The sequence below is a fragment of the Cupressus sempervirens genome, chromosome 6 (assembly GCF_028749045.1).
Source record: "Cupressus sempervirens isolate cs-2001-9-10 chromosome 6, ASM2874904v1, whole genome shotgun sequence".
NCBI classification, from domain to species: Eukaryota; Viridiplantae; Streptophyta; class Pinopsida; order Cupressales; family Cupressaceae; genus Cupressus; species Cupressus sempervirens.
The window spans coordinates 209237584-209257671 of NC_143123.1; the positions used below are offsets into that span (position 1 = coordinate 209237584).

The 20088-nt window shown below is 35.6% G+C and overlaps 1 protein-coding gene across 2 annotated transcripts in view; it reads left to right on the forward strand.

Moving 5' to 3' along the window:
* Nucleotides 1–10460: 10460 nt before the first annotated feature.
* The window catches only part of LOC149551985 (zinc ion binding protein), a 254443-nt gene continuing 244815 nt past the window's right edge, over nt 10461–20088 (forward strand). The window contains exon 1 of one of the 2 annotated variants that reach the window (XM_089787477.1): nt 10461–10771. In XM_089787477.1, the coding sequence (XP_089643603.1) occupies nt 10643–10771 (129 nt within the window). In that variant the 5' untranslated portion in view covers nt 10461–10642. The remainder of the gene's footprint in view (nt 10772–20088) is intronic. The other variant, XM_089787478.1, reaches the window with a different exon arrangement.

Below are 20088 nucleotides of genomic sequence, written 5' to 3' on the forward strand. Positions count from 1 at the left end.
GTTGAAATAAAAATTTGGTGAAGGTACTGAGTAGGAAGAGGAAGAAGAAGAAGAGGATGAAGAGGAAGAAGACATCCAGGCACAAGCACCACTATCTTTAATAGAAGGAATGGGTGAAGATCAACTAGAGGAGGAGACAAAAGTTGTTGAAGGTGCCAATGGAGAAGAAGCCGAGGAAGCACCTACACCCACTGAACAAAAGAAGAGGAAGGCTAAGGCACAACCTATGATAAGGGCTAAGAAGACTGTTAAACCAAGCCAAGCCAAGCCAAGCCTACAACACGTACTACAAGGGCTAGTGCACGTGTCACTGCACTAAAGAAAAAAGAAAAGACAAAATCTATAGAACTGAGAGGTGAAGTGCAGAAAAGACCAAGGAGAAAGTGCATTGCACAAGTTGAATCTGATGAGGAGAAAACAAAATTAAGTGACAATAGCCAATTCAAAGTGGTGAGTCACAATCCTCTACCAGACTTAGAAAATCTATGTGAAAATATTAAGAATAGTGTAGATTTATCAAGATTTTCACATGTTGATTCTGATAATCTTGGTAAAGTTGAGAAAAATCAAGTGGAGGAAGTTGTATATGCCATGATGGAAAATTTTAAAAGATGCCCACTAGAAATTTTCAACTCAATACCTAAGAGCCTATATGAAAGAGTTGAGCAAAAATGACACTATTGCTTAAACCTAGAAAGACAAATAAGGGAAACTTCACTTGCACAAGTCATGCCTGAACTCAACAAGGCACAATTTTCTAAGGCCATGAAGAAATATTTATTTAGGTTTGTACCTAAATATAGAGCTTTTAGCATATTGCAAACTAATATTGAAGATGTTGTGAAGAAGTCTACTCGGATGTGGAAAGTGGCATATGGTTTAGCAACACTAAAAACAAGAGAACAGGAACCTATTGAGGTGAAAGATGATGAAGATGATAATGATGAAGACATTGTTGAGGGAAATATAGAGATACAAGTAAACAACTAGGAAATAGCTAAGGTAGAGCAGTAAGAGGAACAGAGTGTACAAGATACATAATGGCTAGATGTCACCCCTCATCAAACACCAAGTGTAAATACTGAAAAAGTTACAGTTAAGGATGTATTTGATGTTAGAACTCAAAAAAAAAATCCCCTTATAGAGGAGGATCTGAAGAAGATACTTGATCAGTCTATACTATAGGCCAAACTATGTGATAATCCCATATTGGTAAGTGTGGATGAATTGCATAAACAAGTGACTGAAACTATAAGGGAAGAGGTGAATCCTCAAGAACCACCTATCATCACCCCTCAAGTCACTCATGTACAATCTTTGGATAAAGTACCTGAAGCTATATTAGAAAAGGTTGATACAGTTGAAGCAGATAAAGTGGAAACTCAGGCTACCACTGAAGAACAAAGTTAAACAGGTCAGATGGACTTATCTGCACGTATAGCACAAGCACAAGGTGCAAGTCAAAACATTGTGGTAGAACAGGACAAACCTGAAGAGACCGATTTGACACCTAAGGTGAAGGAGCAAGTAGTAATTCAAGCCTTGGTAACTTTACCAGAATCTGACACTCCTTCTAGTCACCCTCTTTAGAAGCCAAGCACAGATGCAACACTGTTGCAAATCTCAGTGCCAAGTTCGAGCTCATCAAAGGTTGAAGAAGTAATCCAATAAGGAGATGTTAGCCTTGATGAAGAGATTGTGTTACCAAAGTATGACTTTGACACAATGATGATTGAGTAGATGGGCATATTGCAAGAAGCCCTAGCAAGGAAGAGAAGACAAGAACTGCTTAGAAAGGAGCATAGGTAGAAGCAAGAGTTGTAGGATATCAAAGAGATCTTTTTAGATGTATTCAACATACTAACTCTAGATGAAACCAAGCCACTGATTGAACAACTGAAAAACATAGTGGAGAAGGTTAGTGATACAGAACTCAACACAAATGTAAAATTATTAGAATGGTTAGAAAAGAAATTTCAAAGAAAAGTAAATGAGAAAATATCAGGTGACATAGCACTCACGCAAGTTGCATTAGCAACAAAGGTAGAAAGTGTGAAGAAGGTACTTGAGAATATTTTCTCAATGTACACTAAATTTTGCAATCCAACACTCTTCACACAAGAGATAAGAAGTCACCTTTTGTGTTTGGAAAGTTAGATTAGTGCATCAAGTGCAAAATTGCTTATGACACTAGCTCAAAGTGAGAAGCACTTCAGAACTTTGTTACAAACCCAGAGTTAGTTAGTGGCATTGTCAGTAGATGAAGCCAATATAAGGGCTAAACTAATTAGCATCCAAACAACATTGACCCCACACATGGAAATTTTTCACAAGGAATTAGGATATGCTGAAACACATATGAAGAAAGACCCAAATCTTTCAACATTAGATGGCCTAGTTCACCTTGCTGTCGAGCTAGCTATCCAAATCAAGTCTTTAGATGTAGCACATGAAAATTGGGATGTGGCTCTCAAAATCATCCTAGATGTCCATAAATCCTTTTTGGAAAAACACACAACTAATGTATAGCCCATTTAACATAAGTGTCAAAAAGGGGGAGATATATAGATTTTGGGGGAGATATACAATTTTGGGGAGAAGCAAAAAAGAAGAAGGAGATGAGCAAAGGGGGAGAAAGAAATAAAAAGAGGAAGATGCTCTAGCAAAGAGTAAGAGAAAGGAAAGAATAAGCTATGGGGGAGCAAGAACAAACATCATGAAGTCAAAGAACATCAGTTGAGGCACATTTACTCAGCTGGAGCACATAATTTTGGATACAAAATAGACCTATCAACTTAGGGGGAGTTATTAGATTTTGAGGTAAAAGTTGTTACCAAATTTTGAAAATTTGAAGTTTTGTATATAAGCCAAATAAGAGATGTAATGCTCGTAAGAACAAGGATATTAATTCATGGCCAAGTGTTTTTGACACTCATGTCAAAGGGGGAGATTGTTGATCTAAGATTGGTTTTGACAAGTGAGTGTCCACACACTTAAGTTGTTTACTTAATTCATACTGAGTAAGTAGTACATGTTGAGCACATGTATATAATAGAGCATGTCGAGTCCAAAGTGAGTGCTGAGCCACTTATGTGCCGAGTCACTCAAGTGCCAAGCAGACAGTGTATGCTGAGTAATTCATGAAGTCAAAGAGCATTAGTTGAGGCACATTTACTCGGCAAGAGTATAGAATTTTGGATACAAAACAAACCTATCAACTCAAGGGGAGTTATTAGATTTTGAGGTACAAGTTGTTACCAAATTTTGAAATTTTAAAGTTCTGTATATAAGTCGAATAAGAGATATGTTATGCTCGTAAGAACAAAGATATTAGTACGTGAGCAAGTGTTTTTGATACGCATGTCAAAGGGGAGATTGTTGATCTAAGATCGGTTTTGACAAGTGAGTGTCCACACACTTAAGTCATTTACTTAATTCATATTGAATAAGTAGTACATGTCGAGCACAACATGTATATAATATAGCATGCTGAGTCCAAAGTGAGTGCTGAGCCACTTATGTGCCGAGTCACTCAAGTGCCAAGCAAAGAATGTATGCTAAGTAATTCATGAGTTGAGAAAGCAGTGCATGCTAAGTGATACAAATGTTGAGTCAGAGTATAGAAAATAGTATATGCCGAACATTAGAGACTTTAGATGCCGAGTAAGACAGTTTTGTTATAGTTGTTTGTAATGGCACAAACAACTATGTAAACCATTTTTTTGAGTCAACTTAAAGACTAAATTATGATATTTGGAGATAAGGATGAATCCTAATTCAGATTCCCAATGCATTACATGTAGCCAATTAGAAAAAAAGGGAAGGTTTAAACTACAAAATGGATGAATCACAATCGTTGATTCATACCTAATCCTAAGTCACCAAAATCTTCTTAAGAAGGACAAACTCTAAACTATCTATAATGTGAAGAAGGTGTATGAAGGAGTGAAGAATGAAGTTTGCATGTGCAAGTAGAGCATTCATGGTGGCTAAGGAGTTATGATCTGAGATTACAATTAAAGGAGAACAAAAAAAAGAAGATAGCATACAACAAAGAGACATTTGGTTACGAAGGATTGAGAATACATCAGTTTAGAAGTGATTTGTCATCAAGCAATCAAGTGCTAACTACAGGATCATTGCTAAGTCATTCTAGCAGGTGAATTAGTTAAATCTCTTAATAGAGTAGTCCTAATAGGCTGTATTGAAATCCTTTAATAGGGTACTTTCTTAATTATGATTTGAAGTCCTTTAACCATGCACACTTCTAATAGGGTGTTGAAATACTTTAACAAGGTGAGACCTAACAGTCTTTGTAAGCATTTAATAGGGTAGACCTTTCATAGGGTAGATCATGTCTCATGATCAAAACATTGTAACCTTCATTGGATACATTTTATTACTACAACAGTGAAGATTTGTGGGTATCATCCCCACCCCAATTTTACCTTCTCATTGGAGGGTTTTTAGGTAATCATATATGGTGTCATATGTGTTTACTTGTTTTCATGTTTTAAGTGTACATGCTTTACATGGTATTTCAGTTTACTTAGTAAATGTATGAAATGAATGTATGGTGAATGCTGTAAGGGACAAAGTTTAAACTATTGATTCACAACACACACCCCCCCCCCCCCCCCCCCCTCTGAAGTTTACCTTTCCTATTGTAATTCCAACACCTTTCTCTATAGAGTGAACAATTCATGCATCCTAAGAATAACATCAATAATTTGTCTTTGAAGGAAAAACCCTTATGGTCTAGGCAGATAAGACATTAAAGGTAAGGTTTAAGTCCAAAGACCAAAAAATTAGATTTTTTTTTATAAATAGTACTATAAAGACCGATCAGTTGAATAATCCTTCGTTATGTTAGCTCTAACAACTTTAGGAAGGATAACGATGAGAGTATTTTAAAATTCCCTAAGGATAGCACATGAAGAAAAAAATTTCGAGGTAGCCCATAAAACCTTTTTGACCAACCACTTCCTAGTATTTTTTAGAAGAATAAAGGAGGAAACCTGTCTGGGCCTAGGGATGCAAGAGGTCTGAAAGTAAAGGTGACAAAATGGTTGAGAATCAAAGGATTACCCTCCTACATTTTGTAGAGCCTTATGTGTAGAAGGGTTGAGTATTCCTTGTTAGTTATTTCAAGTCTTGTTATATGTTGATTATTAGAGTTTAAATTTCTTTACATGGATGAATGGTTTAATTGGTCTCAATTATGAGTAAACCCTGTCCAAGGAACCGACACAATTTTTGGCAAAAATGTCTTTCAATAAATTGAATAAAGAAGAGGGTGTAAATGAGGAAGAAGGTGAAGAGTGGATAGATTAAAATGACATAGAGGACAAAAAATTAAGAATGACATATGTATAACAAGGTAAAAGTACCCTTGAATATGCCAAATCAATAAAAAAGGGAGGTAAGAAATCCATGACAACACTAAGACAAAAGGATGTTGCAACCAATGATCAAACCAAGACAATAACATTACTCAATTCAGGGGAGGGGAAGTTCCTTCCCAAGGAACCGTGAACATACTCAGTTGGAATGTTAGGGGTATGAATACTACTAACAAGAAGCATTCAATAGAAAAATGCATGTTTACATTCGAGGCAGAAATTATAATATTACAAGAAACTAAATTGAAAAATGAGGAAATCAAGACAAATAGTAAAAGGATTGGAATGAGGATGTTAGACATGGTGGTGCTTGAAGGTGCTTTAGGATTACTTTGGGATCCAAGGAAGATTTCATACCAAAAGTTTATGAGAGAAAATTGGTTGAGTGGGAGAATAAAAAGTATAAACAACAAATTAAGTTTCATTATAATAAATGTATATGGGCTTATTCATAAAAACAATAAAAAGGAGGTTCGGGATATAATTGAAGCCTTCAATAATAACAATCCAGATCAAAACTACTTGATTGGTTGAGACTTCAATGCCATTTTAGATCTTTCAAAAAAAAGGATAGGAATCATAAGAGATACCTAGTCCCAAAAATATTTTAGAAATTGGGTTATGCAAAATAACTCAATTGAGGTCAAACAAAAAACATGGAAATTATACATGGAACAATAGAAGATATAATTTTAGCAACATGGTTGAGAAACTATATAGGTTTAAAAAAAAAAAGGAAATTGGGCATAATTTTTTCATAATTTGAGCTTTGTCATACTATCCTATACTAGTTCTGATGACTTTCCAATTCTATTAACAATAGAAGAGGATAATAGTCTCTAAATGTGTCCATTCAAATTTGAAAAAATGTCAATGAAGAATGAGAACTTTAGAAATATGATAGCAAGAAGAGGTTCATATGAGATACAAAACATTTAATTTCATAACTAAGTGAAAGGGAATTAAAAAAGCTTGTTAGTTGGAATAAATAATAAATTGGCAATATCTTCAACTTAAAGGGAGGGAGGGAGGGAGGGAGGGAGAGAGAGAGAGAGAGTAGTACTAAGACAAGGAGGGCTAAAAATAGGATCAGAAAGCTAAAAAATAATAACAATGAGGCTATAACAGATCTAATAATTTTTTTGATATAATATAAATTTCTAATGAGATTCTAGGAATATATAATAAATTACTAAATAATAGGGAAGGATATGATATAATGAATCAAACAATATCTTTTAACAAAATTCTAAAAATTATAACTAAAGACTACAAAAAAAGTTGAAAGAGAAACTTATCAAAGAGGCAATAGTGAAATAGTTAAGCCCAGATAAGGCCCCTCGACATGATGGGTTCCCTACTAATTTTCCCAAATTATTGTTATTTTTAGGGGAATAACTAAAAGAGGCAATAAAAGTCATGAAATTTTTAGGAAGAATACTTAAAGAAATCAATAATAATTTAATTACACTAATCCCCAAAGAAGAAGAAAAAATAGAGGACTATAGACTATTTTCTTTATGCAATGCAATCTATAAGATCTTTGTAAAAGCAATAAAAAAAAGGGGTTTTACAAAAAATTCTATGGCACAAATAGTTTAATTTTATTCCCAGGGAATCTATTTTTGATGGGGCAATGATTACCCAAGAGGTAATTCATTTCATCCAAGAAAATAAAAAACCATGTACGCTCATCAAACTAGATATAAAGAAAGCATATGATACAATTGGCTTGATATTATTATGTAAGTGGGCAGAGGCATTTGGATTTGCTAAGAAATTCATTAGCCTTATCTTTGAACTCATTTCTAGTCCTAGGATATCAGTCCTAGTTAATGAGACGCTTGAAGGTTTGTTTATCATCCTCAGAGATTGAGGCAGGGAATCTAATTTTCCTCTTTGTTTTCCTCACAATGGTCGAAACATTGGGTAGATCCCTGATAAAAAATTATAGAAAATAAATTGATCATGGGAGCAATAGTAACTAGTGAATTAGATTCCATCACATATTAGAATATTTTTGATGATATAGTGCTTTGTGGAGCTAGAGAAAAAGAAGTAAGACATATCCAGAATAACTTTACCAGTTATGCCAAGGCTTTATGTCAAGAGGTTAATATGGACAAATCAATATTTTTTTTAAAAAAATGTCTTATAGGGAGGAGGATAAAATATGTAGTATATTGAATTTAAAAAAAAGATGAGCTACCTTGCAAGTATGTAGGCCTTCCCTTAGATAAAGGAACTAGAAACAACAAAATAGGAGATTAGTTCATAACAAATCTGGAAAGTTGAAACATGGAAAGGCAAATGGCTCACAAATACATGTAGAATAACCTTACAATTTTTTTTTTCAATAATACCAAATATTCAAATGTCCCATCAAGAATTACCAAATAAGAAAATAGAAATCAAACTAATAGTGTTTTATTAGAAAAAGACAATGGAAAAAAAGAAAATTGTAACAATGAATGGGATAATATTTGTAGACCAACTAAGGAGGGTGGACTAGGAATAAAAAACATGAAAATGCAAAAGAGAGCCCCAATGACAAAACTAGTATGAAAAATGATTCATAATCCATCTCTATAATGGGTAAAAATTCCAAACCATATCTTAAAGATGAGCATATATAAGGAATATGCATGATTGCTTTTCTATTCAAAGGCTCTCGAGTATGGAACTCCTTGTTAGAATGCAAGAAAATTATTTTATACAAGCTTATTTGGGATATAAAATCTAGTGATAGGGTCCTTTTCTAGAATGATTCATGGTGTGAGTACAAAGCAATAATGAACTTAATGATTATAAACAATCTCAAAGAGATATAAGTAGAGCAACGAGGATATCATGTAAGAGACTACATAGAATGCCAAAATAGTAAACTCTTCCTAGGCTAAAAAAGGAAGTCGATGGAAAAAATGAACTTGCCAAGAGATGTTGTAGATAATCTTAAGATAATTTTAGCAAACAAAAATATTGTTATAGGAGAGGAAGGGATAAAATTATTTGGGCTGAAGCCAAAACATGACAATATTGTTGGAAATAATTAGGACTAGCTAGGTTACTGAGAGGGGAGGGGTGAATCAGTAACCTCAAAAAACTTTAAATCAATTCAATACTTGATCCATACATCATTCATTCATCTAATCTACTATATGCATGAGAAAGATAAACATTTACAACACATGAACACATAATTTTGGTGACCCAAAAACCTTCCAAATAGAAAGTAAAACTGGGGTGGGGATGATACCCACAAAACTTCGTTACTACAGTATGAAGTTAGCCTGTTAGGCCTTACATTGATCACTTCTGATGATCTGCCTTGTTAAGAGAAATTTGGACTGCTAGATCCACCTTGTTAGAGGATTTACAAACATATAATGAAGTATGCACTTTGTTAGGAGATTTATACAAAGACTGTTAAGTCTACCTTGTTAAAGGATTTACAAAATTGATTCACCTGTTAGGATGAAACAGTGGATCTACTTACAACTTGATTGCTGATTAGATCCTTGAAGTATAGATCACCTCTTGTGACTGATGAATCTTTACTATTCCTTGTAGACCTTGCTGAATAGTCTGCTTTGCTGCTGATTCGCTTTTTATCCTTCTCAAAGCATTACATGTCCATTCCTTTTCATACTCATACATTGCAAATGATATAATACATTGCATATATACCATTCCAATAATTACAATTGCAAGGTCGACCAAAACACAAGTGAACAAAATATTATTGAGTCGGCCAAACAGTAGAAAACTCGGGTTCTTCAAGATGACTTGGTAACCTTCTGATACTCGGCATCAACTGCATTACTTGACATCATCATGCACTCGGTAGAAGTAGAAGCTCGATCCATACTAATCACACAACGTAGCTTGGAACTGGTTAACCATTGGAGACTTGGTAGATATAGTATCACTTGGTAAAAACTGAATCCTTCATTTACCTTGCTTTCACTCGGTAAACACTACACTTCCATCACTCGGTAAACACTGGCTTCCATCACACAAACTGATGACTCGGTAGACACTATGAAGCTCGATGAACACTGTAGGCTCGGTAGATACTGTTGGGCTGCACACTCACTCGGTAGCTTCATGAATGCTCGGTATGAATTGCTGGACTGCACACTCACTCGGTAGCTTCAGGAATGCTTGGTATGAACTACTTAAGTGATGAACCTACAAGGTAACCACTGAATGCTTGGTATACACTGTAGACTGAGTGATGAACTCGATAATCATTCAGAATCGAATAAGTGTTGTCACTAATGACAAATACAATATAATGCCAACAAATATAATGCAAATGAAGGGTATACCACAACTCCTCTCTTCTTATTATTCTTGATGTCTTGCGAAATAACAATCAATTTATATCTTTTTTCTATTTTGACATGAACCTCTTTGGAATAGTAATGTGCTTTTGTGAAAGGGTGACAAATCACCATTTCATAGTTATCTAACATCCCTTGTACTTTGAAGTTTGTGAAACAACAATTATATTTAATCTTTATCTCTAAATTACAACTTCTCTATTCATATTATACTTGACATCCTACGAAATAGTGATCAACTTAAATTTTTCCTCTATTTTACCACAAACCCTTTTCCACCAGTGATATGCTTTTGAAAAAGGTCGACAAGTCACTTTTTCACTTGATTCTAGTTTCAAATTACATACATCTTCTGTGAACTGTGATGCCTTCACTATTTCATAGCTTTTGTGAATCCAACAAAATTGTACTTATGCAAAACTACAAAATGAGAAGAAATATAAAACAATGTTAAAGTCTCAAAAGTCTAATTACAAAAGATGGTAAAATGATCTTTAAGGACATTTTAAGGAGGACGAGTTTTCTAATAGATTCTTTAAGAATATTTCAACTTCATCACTAGACTGATGGCCCATTGACTTTTTAAAAAAAATTCAATACCACAAATAAAAGTGTTAAGATATGTTTTGTTTTTGTAAAAAAATTAATTAATTTTGATTAATTGTGTAAGTAAACGTCACCTTATTTGTGGGTAAAACAGGTAAATTTTTTCGTTTGTCAGTAAAAGGAGGTACCGTTGATACCACGATTACATGCAATTGAACTCAATAGCCACTATCGGAGTCTGAAAAGGAGAGTGAATCATATTGAACTGCGAAAGCTTTAAATTCTCCAACGCAATTTCCCTACATGATTGTCCTCAACAAAGTTTTGCAGACAAACGAAGTGGATTGAATGAAAATGGGGACGAAGTTACCAGCAAAGGAATGTGCAGGAAAAGGCATGGGAGTAGCATGCACAGGTCCCGCATATATACGCTGTGGGCTTTGCGGAGCTGTTAGTTATTGCTCTCATTTACACCAGGTGAACCCTCTCAATTAATTTCTGTTTTACTTTTCTCTGTGTTTGTGAACTCTCTTATACTTGTGTCTTTTCATATCACTCTCTCTTTTGCTCGGCAAACATTCTTTAGAATGCAGTAATTATCCTTATAGTTCTTGTACAATAGGAACAACGGTTAGGGTAAAGTACGAAGGGTACTTTTCGGGAATGTTCTATAAGAACTTCCCATAATTTAGAAATAGATGGTAGAAGAAGAAAAACAATTGGTGCAAATATGCTATGAGTTCTGTTCACTAACACGGATACTTCTCAATTCTTGACAAGTAATGGCATGTGGAGAAAAACAATTGGCGCAAAGATATACTTTGAATTCAATTCAGTAACATTGATGCTCCTCAATTCTTGACTTGAAGTAAGAAGGCTAACATTTTGGGCACTGATGATCATAGGCTTATCCACTAAAAATAAAAAATATCAGGAATTTGGAGTCGAAACATTTATTGAGAACAAATGGAAGATACTTTTTGAGGTAGTAGAAACATCTAGAAGAGTAGAATGTGCTTTGCCCATATTTAATTAATGTACATTTATAATTTTTAACGCCCAAAAATTTACTAAGGACATTAACAGGTCAAAACAACAAGTTTCCATAGTAACTAATGCAATATAAAGCTGCCGCAATGCACACTTATTGAACAATAATGTTGGGATATAAATGACATCGAACCATAGCATAAGACAACAATGCACAACTACACAAGTGAACCGATATTGATGACAGTGTACTTACTATCAATCAACAAGATGCACAAATCTAAAAGAAAGAAGATGCAAATAACCCTTAATGGAAACAAACAAGCATAACCACATTCTTCAAATTCATTTAATAATTCAAAGAAAATATTTATGCTTACTAGCTACTAGGTTTAGGATAGAGATCATTAGACTTCAGAAGTTATTTCCAAGCACCAAAGCTATATAAGAATACATTCTATCTTTCCAAGCTTCTAGCTAATGGTGAAGCATATCAAGGTCTTCCAAGAAAAAAAGGAAGATCGCTCACAAGATCGAAGGTTTTACTGAAGGGGGGGGAGAGAGATAGAGCTCAGCTGTTTTAGAGTTTCAGAGAAAGAAGCTCTTAACTGTTTTTGGGAGGGAGTGAGGAAGATTAATGTGCAACAAAAAATAAATGGTTGGGAAAATGGTAAATTCCACACCATGTTGCTTAAATTTGCCTTATATAGGACACGTTTGCCCCCCTTTAGTAGGTTGCATTTGCTCCAACAGATGTGCATTTGCCTATTGTGACAAGATGTGCTACCCCCTTTCTGAAATAGGAATTAAATAATAAATAATTGTTATAAATACAAATAAGTAGATAAATTATAATAAAATATAATTTAATATAATTACAAGTTAATTAAGTTCACGAAAGGTCAAGGGATACATAATGAAGAGTTGTGACCCTTTAAACATAATACATATTAGGGAGGAGAGTTCATTTGAAAGGAGAGAATGAGAAAACGATGAAAGAAGGGATCATGAGAACTAAGGAATGATTATTGGAATGGAAGAATTGATGAACGGATGCAACTCTCTCAAAAGATGGTAGCTAAGAACAATGGTGATGTAATGTCCCCTTTCTCTGGGACATTATAATTCAGTGTTGCCGGCTCACTTCGCCTAGGTTTTGGGGGCAAGGAGGTTCTTTACAGGGTTCCGTTCGAGATTTGACCTAGACATTTCCAGTTTCAGACCCATCTGAGCAGTTTTGGCAGGTTGTCCGAATGCTTACTATTTTTAGTAAGTACTCTTAGTTCAATATTCTTGATATGTCAGTGTTGGTTTTGGAAGTTTATCGTTTAGAGCTTTTCGACGAGCTATTGCACATGCTTATCCGAGTTTGTTTGGTCAGTTATTTTAATGCTTGACGATTATATGGTTTACTGGCTAAGCGACTTTTAAAGTTCATTTAACTTGTCACTTTATTTTAAAAAGGTACTATGTTCACTTAAGTGACTAAAGGACAAAAAAGGTGCTTTATCCCACATTGCTTAAAAGAGCGCGCATCACATTGGGAAAAGTGATAAAGGTACATCAGACTTAACATTTGAAGATATGAAGATTATAATATTCAAAACAAATATTAATCTGGGAGCTGGAAATAGTTGGTGTTTATTTCTTCTAGGATGAAGGTTGGACGCAAACCTAGCCTTCTTACAGGTTTCATCTACATTGCCAATCTGACTGTTATTTTCTGTTTATAAGATTGGAATTCCTAGATTGTTGCACGTTATTGTATTGCTGTTGTATAATACAGTAACATTACTTGGCAACTATTTGTGTTAAGTCCTGATTTATGTATGTATTTCTGAATATTGGAGGAAATAAACGAACTTTTCTGAGTTTTCTTGTATTCAAATCTGCTGGTTATAAATCTATTAAAGTTCTGGAAATTGTATCAAGTATTGGTTTTTTGTTCGCTTTTGAAAACTGCACATTTATATCAAGGGTTATTGGGAAAATATCCAGAAAGGGATATTACAGTGGTATCAGAGCTAAGTATCTGCCATCCTATGGAGTAAAATCAGAGCACCGAGCCTGCCATTCTATTGGGAATATTGCAGATTGTTTATGATGAAGTTATCAGTTTCTTCAGGTGGGGCCTCCTGTGAATAAGCTTAATGAATATTGTGGGAATGAGAAAATATATTGGAGGAACTAGGTTGTGATACAAATCTTTCTACTCTACTGTGGGATTGTAATGAAACATTATACATTTTCAAATTTAACAGAGAAGTCTGACACTCTGTCAGATAAGTAAATTAGTGTTTGGATTGAGAGTTTATTGGCAAATGAAATAAGTGCAATTGTTTATTTATGGAGTGAATGACTTGGTTACAGTAAAAGGAAAATTGCCAAAATTGTTGAATAGGCAGATAGAACAAAATTTCACCACAGTTGAAACTAGGCACTAAGTTCTGAGGGTCTAAAAAACTATCCTTGTCTACACGACATCTTAATGCTAGTAGAGCTTGTAAGAACGTAACACCTCCACTCATACGTCGCAAGGAATATACCTGGGCAGCTGGACACGTAACGTTTTGAAGAGTGAAGCACAGAGACTAGCAGCGGCTAGAAATCCAACTAGGAGTACTTTTTGCGTGAAGGGTGGCCAGACGAGTTGCACTAGTCGGGCGTCTGAGCAAGGGTCTGGTAGTGACCATGAGCAGTCACGTGAGCAACAGCAAACGTATATAACACTCTTGGGCTGAGCTGCGGATAGTCGGCATAATGGAATAGAAGTTGGTCTAGGGTTTTTTTCAGACATTAGAGGCGACGCAAATGCCAGACTGTAGATACGTTGGTAAATCCACAAGCACCGCCATCATTTTGGATACCGTGGCCAGTGGCCAACTCCTACCCACGGGTTGAAGTTCGTGGCCCTTTCTCGTTGCATGTGGACTAGAAAAAATATAGAGGGATGGTCGACCAATGTTTGCAGACGTGCTAGACCAGTTATCACCAGACAACATTCAAAGTGATTGATACCAAGTCGCATACAATAGACAAGAACCGTGGAGGGTAGGTTTATAGAAAAGACACAAGGGTTTACATTTATTCAATGGTAGTGACTGATTGGAACACATGAAGGTGATGCAGAAATAAGGAAGGTGATCGCAGGTTATGTCCTAGCCGTATTAACCCGAATAGACAACATAAACAATGCAGGAAGCTCTGTTCACGACACACACGATACTCGAACATTTCCAAGTATAACGGATGGTCGCCTGGGTGCAGTAATAGACTGCACATTGGTTTATTCAGAAGCGCTTAACAATCGTTTTGAGTAGAATTTCAGTTGCGGAAGACATTGGCAATTGTTTATTTCCACGAAAAGACCAAGAGCAGATTTCCTTATATTATTTTAAGGCAGAACTATTACATGAAGAGTCAAGTTATTCAAGTGAGGTGCAAAACTATTGAGGAGAAATTGGACTACTCATTGTGTGTTGCTATTCAAGCTAATATTGTGAAACGGGCAAAGAATAAAAATCGGGCCAGACTTCTTTTTTTCTAAATTTGTAGAGATATCGATTGGAGTTAGCGAGTCTTGCATATTCACATTGTCACAGGAAAGTTGTTGCTATTATGTGATTGCAGGAAGACATTTTGGTTCAAAATACACAAACAGTGAGGCTAAGTTTTCATAAAGTGCGGGGAAGACAAAACAACAATGTTTTTGCAAGAAGGGTTGAATGATCATTATAAATAATGGGTGACTTTAATATTTAAGGTGATTAAAGTTCTGATTGTGCGTTTTCTTTTCTCAAACATGACCATGCTGGGAGTCAAGAAACAACAATCTGAGTCATCTTATGGTTTGATACAACTTTTGAATGTGGTAAGAACTTCTTATACATAATGCAAGGGCCTTAGAGGAACACAATTGCTAATAGTCTCTAGGCGTTGTTGTTTTCTCAACAAATTTGCAGACTTAGTGGTTTATGTTGATTTTATTGAGAGTGTTTATTGAAAGAAAATAGATATATATAAATGGGGAAGCTCATTATAGACTTTGGGAAGCTCACTACATCCTGCGCAAAATTTATGAAGTCTCCGTTGGAGACAAATTTGGAGAAATAAAATATTTGCAGGTCATTTGCAAGCTACTTGGAAGCTCTCTCATATGTAAAGAAAGAACCCCGCTAGGCACGAAAAGGTTCAGGGGTCATTGTTTAGATTCTGCTGCGTATTGTTTGTTTGTTCAACACTGGTAATACTGGTCTTTCCTACATCCAAGGCTGCTATATGGGGAAGAGTCCTTTATGGATTGAAGCTGAGATTAAGTAGTTTGAGAGTTATTTCCTTCCTCTATCAATCCAGTTAATTTTTGTGTTGGGCTGTAGTTAACATCAAGTAGACAAATTTGCAAATGGGGAAAATATATGGCTACAAAAAGGTTAAGAAAGACATTGTTAAATCGCAACAGCAGTTAGCCCAAAATTTTCAATCCGATATGGGGACTGAAATAATGAACATATATGATGAGTACAACAAATTCCTTCCACAGATTCAGAAAGAATTACCCTTCATGGAATATGTGGACTTTCAGCTAGAGCTGCAAAACAAGATGGATACGATAAGAAACAAATACTATGAATTGGCTCGAGATCTCCTTGCAGAGGACAATTACAGTGAATTGCATAGGGAAGATATCAATCAACCTGATAGTAGTACTAATAATGGCACAAGTATACTAATAGGTAATTGGGAGACAAAAGTATCTTATGGAGCTGTTTACACTGGTCCTTCTGATGAGTAGGTTAATGGCCTATGTAGTAGAGTTGACCAAACCACCAACGTTGGTGAATTTTATGATGATACTAGGCTGAAAATTATGTCAAATATTGAGGAGCAAATGGACTGCAATGTTGGCAGGATAGATGATCTAGCACATGTTGAGATAGAGGATATATCTGAAAATGTTGTTTCCTTGTTTCCCTAAGTGATTAAAAATCAGAAAATTCTATGGAGAACAACCCACTTGTGTTTGAAGGAGATGGTCAAAAACTATTATCACTCCTTGACTTATTGGATATGCTTTTGGTCAAAGAGGACAAGATTGTCCAAGTGTTGCGGAGGATGGATGATTCTTCCAATTTGATTGAAGATCTCATACAGAAGATTGTGATAGAAGAGAGGCATGAGAATGCATGTGGTATCACAAGTCCTCTTTTACGTACTATTTTTGAAACTTTGAAGATGATAAAATATGAGTAATTGCAACTATTAAAGGATAGAGATCTAGCAATAAAATTTGAAAGGGACAAGGAGAGTGAGGTAGATGAGCTATGTCTTCAATTGAGCTTAACACATTATTCCATCTACAAAGCTGAAAATCAAACAAGTGGGGCAGCCACTTATGAAGAAGATGACAGTGGTTCAAGGGCACAAGAAATTACGCAAATCATTGAAAGAATTCATAAAGTGGGTAGATGTGAAGGCAAGCAATGTGATTCAATCACGTATTTTCCGTTTGAGACTATCTATGGTCAAATTTTTTTTATGGATCAGCAAGTTGATAAGACTGAAAATTCTGATTTTTATGACAGCAGCTGTACATTTTCATAGGAAGACATGGTTAGTGATACAACAAGTGAGGATAATTCAGAGTTTTCAGCTAATGGTGAACCATCCTTTTATAAAGACTTTGACATAAGCGAGAGTACTTATGGTGGAATAGGAAGTTCAGATTTATCCTTAGCATGCCCTGAGGGAATCTTCAGCTTGCCCAGAGTTTTATCACCTAGCTCTTATGAGATGGCCACGGCCTACTTGTTGATTGGTGATTTTTCTTGTTGGTATATTTCCCCAATCAGTGATTTGCCTGTGTATGTTGGTAATATATTCGCTAATTCTATTTGGCCTTCCAGGGTCAACAAGTTATTTGCAAGTGAGTGGAGAGATCACACATTACTCTACATTCCACATGAGGTGTCTACATTTTTATTTCAGCAGGGTATTGAATGCAGTGTTAGCACTTATGATGTTGGGGATTCACCAACCACTCTTTCATTTACCTAGGATCCTATTGTTTGGGAAGTTGGGGATCCAGGTGTTAATAGTATCTTACATCTAGTGGATTATGCTGTATTGCTACACAGACACATGATTATGATCTGTGTGTTTCAGTTTTCTGACATATCAGAGTTCTAGAGATTAGGACTATTCCACTTACACCAAAGTGATATGGCAGTGGAGTCGAATTGGCCAGATCTATCATTGACATCGAAACAAATATTACAGGAGTGGTACAGTGGTGCAGGTATTATAGGAACTGGTCAGTGATATCTTAGACAACGTACAGGTCCTCACTTGGGATCCGGGTGGAGCATCCCTAGGTATTGCCTTGGTCAGGGAGCCAGGAAGAGAGTTTGGTTGCTATCATTTTGGGGTGTATATGGGTATATTGTTGAGCCCCCATTTTCAGTTGACACTAGAGACTCACAGGGTCACTCATTGAGTGAGGTTTTCATCCTGATTGAGTGTATTGGCACATAGGGTAGTAGCACATGGCAGTTGGTGTCCCTTTAGGGTGAGACGTGGGATCTTGGCATTCAGTTATTTGGCACAATGATTCCTATTGTACTATTTCACCATTCTGAGTTTGGGAAGATGCATGCCGGGGTACATCGACTGAGCAGTAGAACCTCATTCTCGAGGCGAGTATGGGATCCTGGCATTTGATTTCTGCAGGTATGAGCGGATTGCTTGAGGGCAAGCAATCTTTGAGAAGGGAGGCCTTGTAATGTCCCCTTTTTCTGGGACATTATAATTCAATGTTGCTGGCTCACTTCGCCTAGGTTTCAAGGGCAAGGAGGTTCTTTATAGGGTTCCATTCGATATTTTACCTAGACATTTCTAGTTTCAGACTCATCAGAGTAGTTTTGGCAGGTTGTCCGAATGCTTAGTATTTTTAGTAAGTAATTAGAGCTCAATATTCTTGATATCTCAGTGTTGGTTTTGGAAGCATCTCATTGAGAGCTTTCCAACGAGCTATTGCACATGCTTATCTGAGTTCATTTGGTCAGTTATTTTAATGCCTGACGATTATATGGTTTATTGACTAAGCGACTTTTGAAGTTCATTTAACTTGTCACTTTATTTTAAAAAGGTACTATGTTCGCTTAAGTGACTAAAGGACAAAAAAGGTTCTTTATACCACATTGCTTAAAAGAGCGTGCATCACATTGGGAAAAGTGATAAAGGTACATCAGACTTCACATGTGAAGATATGAAGATTATAATATTCAAAACAAATATTAATCTAGGAGCTGGAAATAGTTGCTGGTTATTTCTTCTAGGACGCAAATTCTTGAAGAAGCATTCGAAAGTTGGATGCAAACCTAGCCTTCTTATAGGTTTCATCTACATTGCCAATCTGACTGTTATTTTCTGTTTATAAAATTGGAATTCTTGGATTGTTGCACGTTATTGTACTGCTGTTGTATAATACATTAACATTACTTGGCAACTATTTGTGTTAATTCCTTATTTATATATGTATTTTTGAATATTGGAGGAAATAAACAAACTTTTTTGAGTTTTCTTGTATTCAAATCTGCTGGTTATAAATCTATTAAAGTTCTGGAAATTGTATCAAGTATTGGTTTTCTGTTCGCTTTTGAAAACTGCACATTTATATCAACGGTTATTGGGAAAATATCCGGAAAGGGATATTACAGGCGACTCTTTTAGGACATGAATGATGAAGGGTTGTGACTCTTTTGAAAGGTGGCAGTTATGAAAGGTTGTGACTCTTTCAAAGGGCGCAAAGGATGAAAGATTGTAACTATCTTGAAAGGTTGCGAGTCTCCCATTATGAAGATATAAATAGGATGGAAAGTCATTTGTTGAAGGCATGAAAGAAGGGGATCATAGTAAGTTCTGTTCTGAGATATAAGACAGTTCTGATTTACATAAAGGGGAGCATATGAGTTAAGGAAGGAAGAAGAAGGGAGGGCAAGAGAATAAGGAAGTAACTTCCAAAGGGGCAGCAATGATGAAAGGTTATGACCCTTTTGAGGGGTGGAAATCATGAAAGGGTATGTCTTGTGAAGGGCAGACATGGTGAAGAAGTGCGACTCTTCCTCACAAAAAGATATAAAGAGGAAGAAGGATCTAATGGAAGGGAGAAAAGGGAGTAGAGGAGATCTAGAGCAGATTTAGAGTAGAAGTATGAGGAGGGATCTGAAATAAAAATCAAGAAGGGAAGAACACAATGAGATATGTAGATTTAGAAGAAGAGAATATGCAGATATCAAATGGGATAAGTGCAGATTTTAGAATTGAGAGATAGGTGAAAATTAAAGGAGTGAAAGCAAATAGATGTGCCTTTTCATAATCAAAGGTGCGACTCTTTAATAAGGGCATTAAACAAATGAAAGGGGATGACTCTTTACACTCAAATGAGATATTAAAAAGGAGAAGGTTGCATTTGAAATGACATCAAAAGGACAGATCAATTGGGAGGATAATATATTGTTCTTGAAGGAAACAATGGAAAGTGGTGACTGAATTCTAATGAACGTTGGTGACCTTTTCACTAGTACATTATAAAGGGGAGATCATTCTGAGCAAACACCAATACATCATCACTAATCAATGCATCACACAATTAAGCAGTCTATGAATCAGAAAAGATTGAATCAAACAATCTATCGATTAGAAAAGATTAATTCACCAAAGTGAATAAACAAGCAATCAAATCATCATCAATCAATTCATCATTCAAATATCAATTATGTAAGTGTCACCCCATCAAATCCACATTC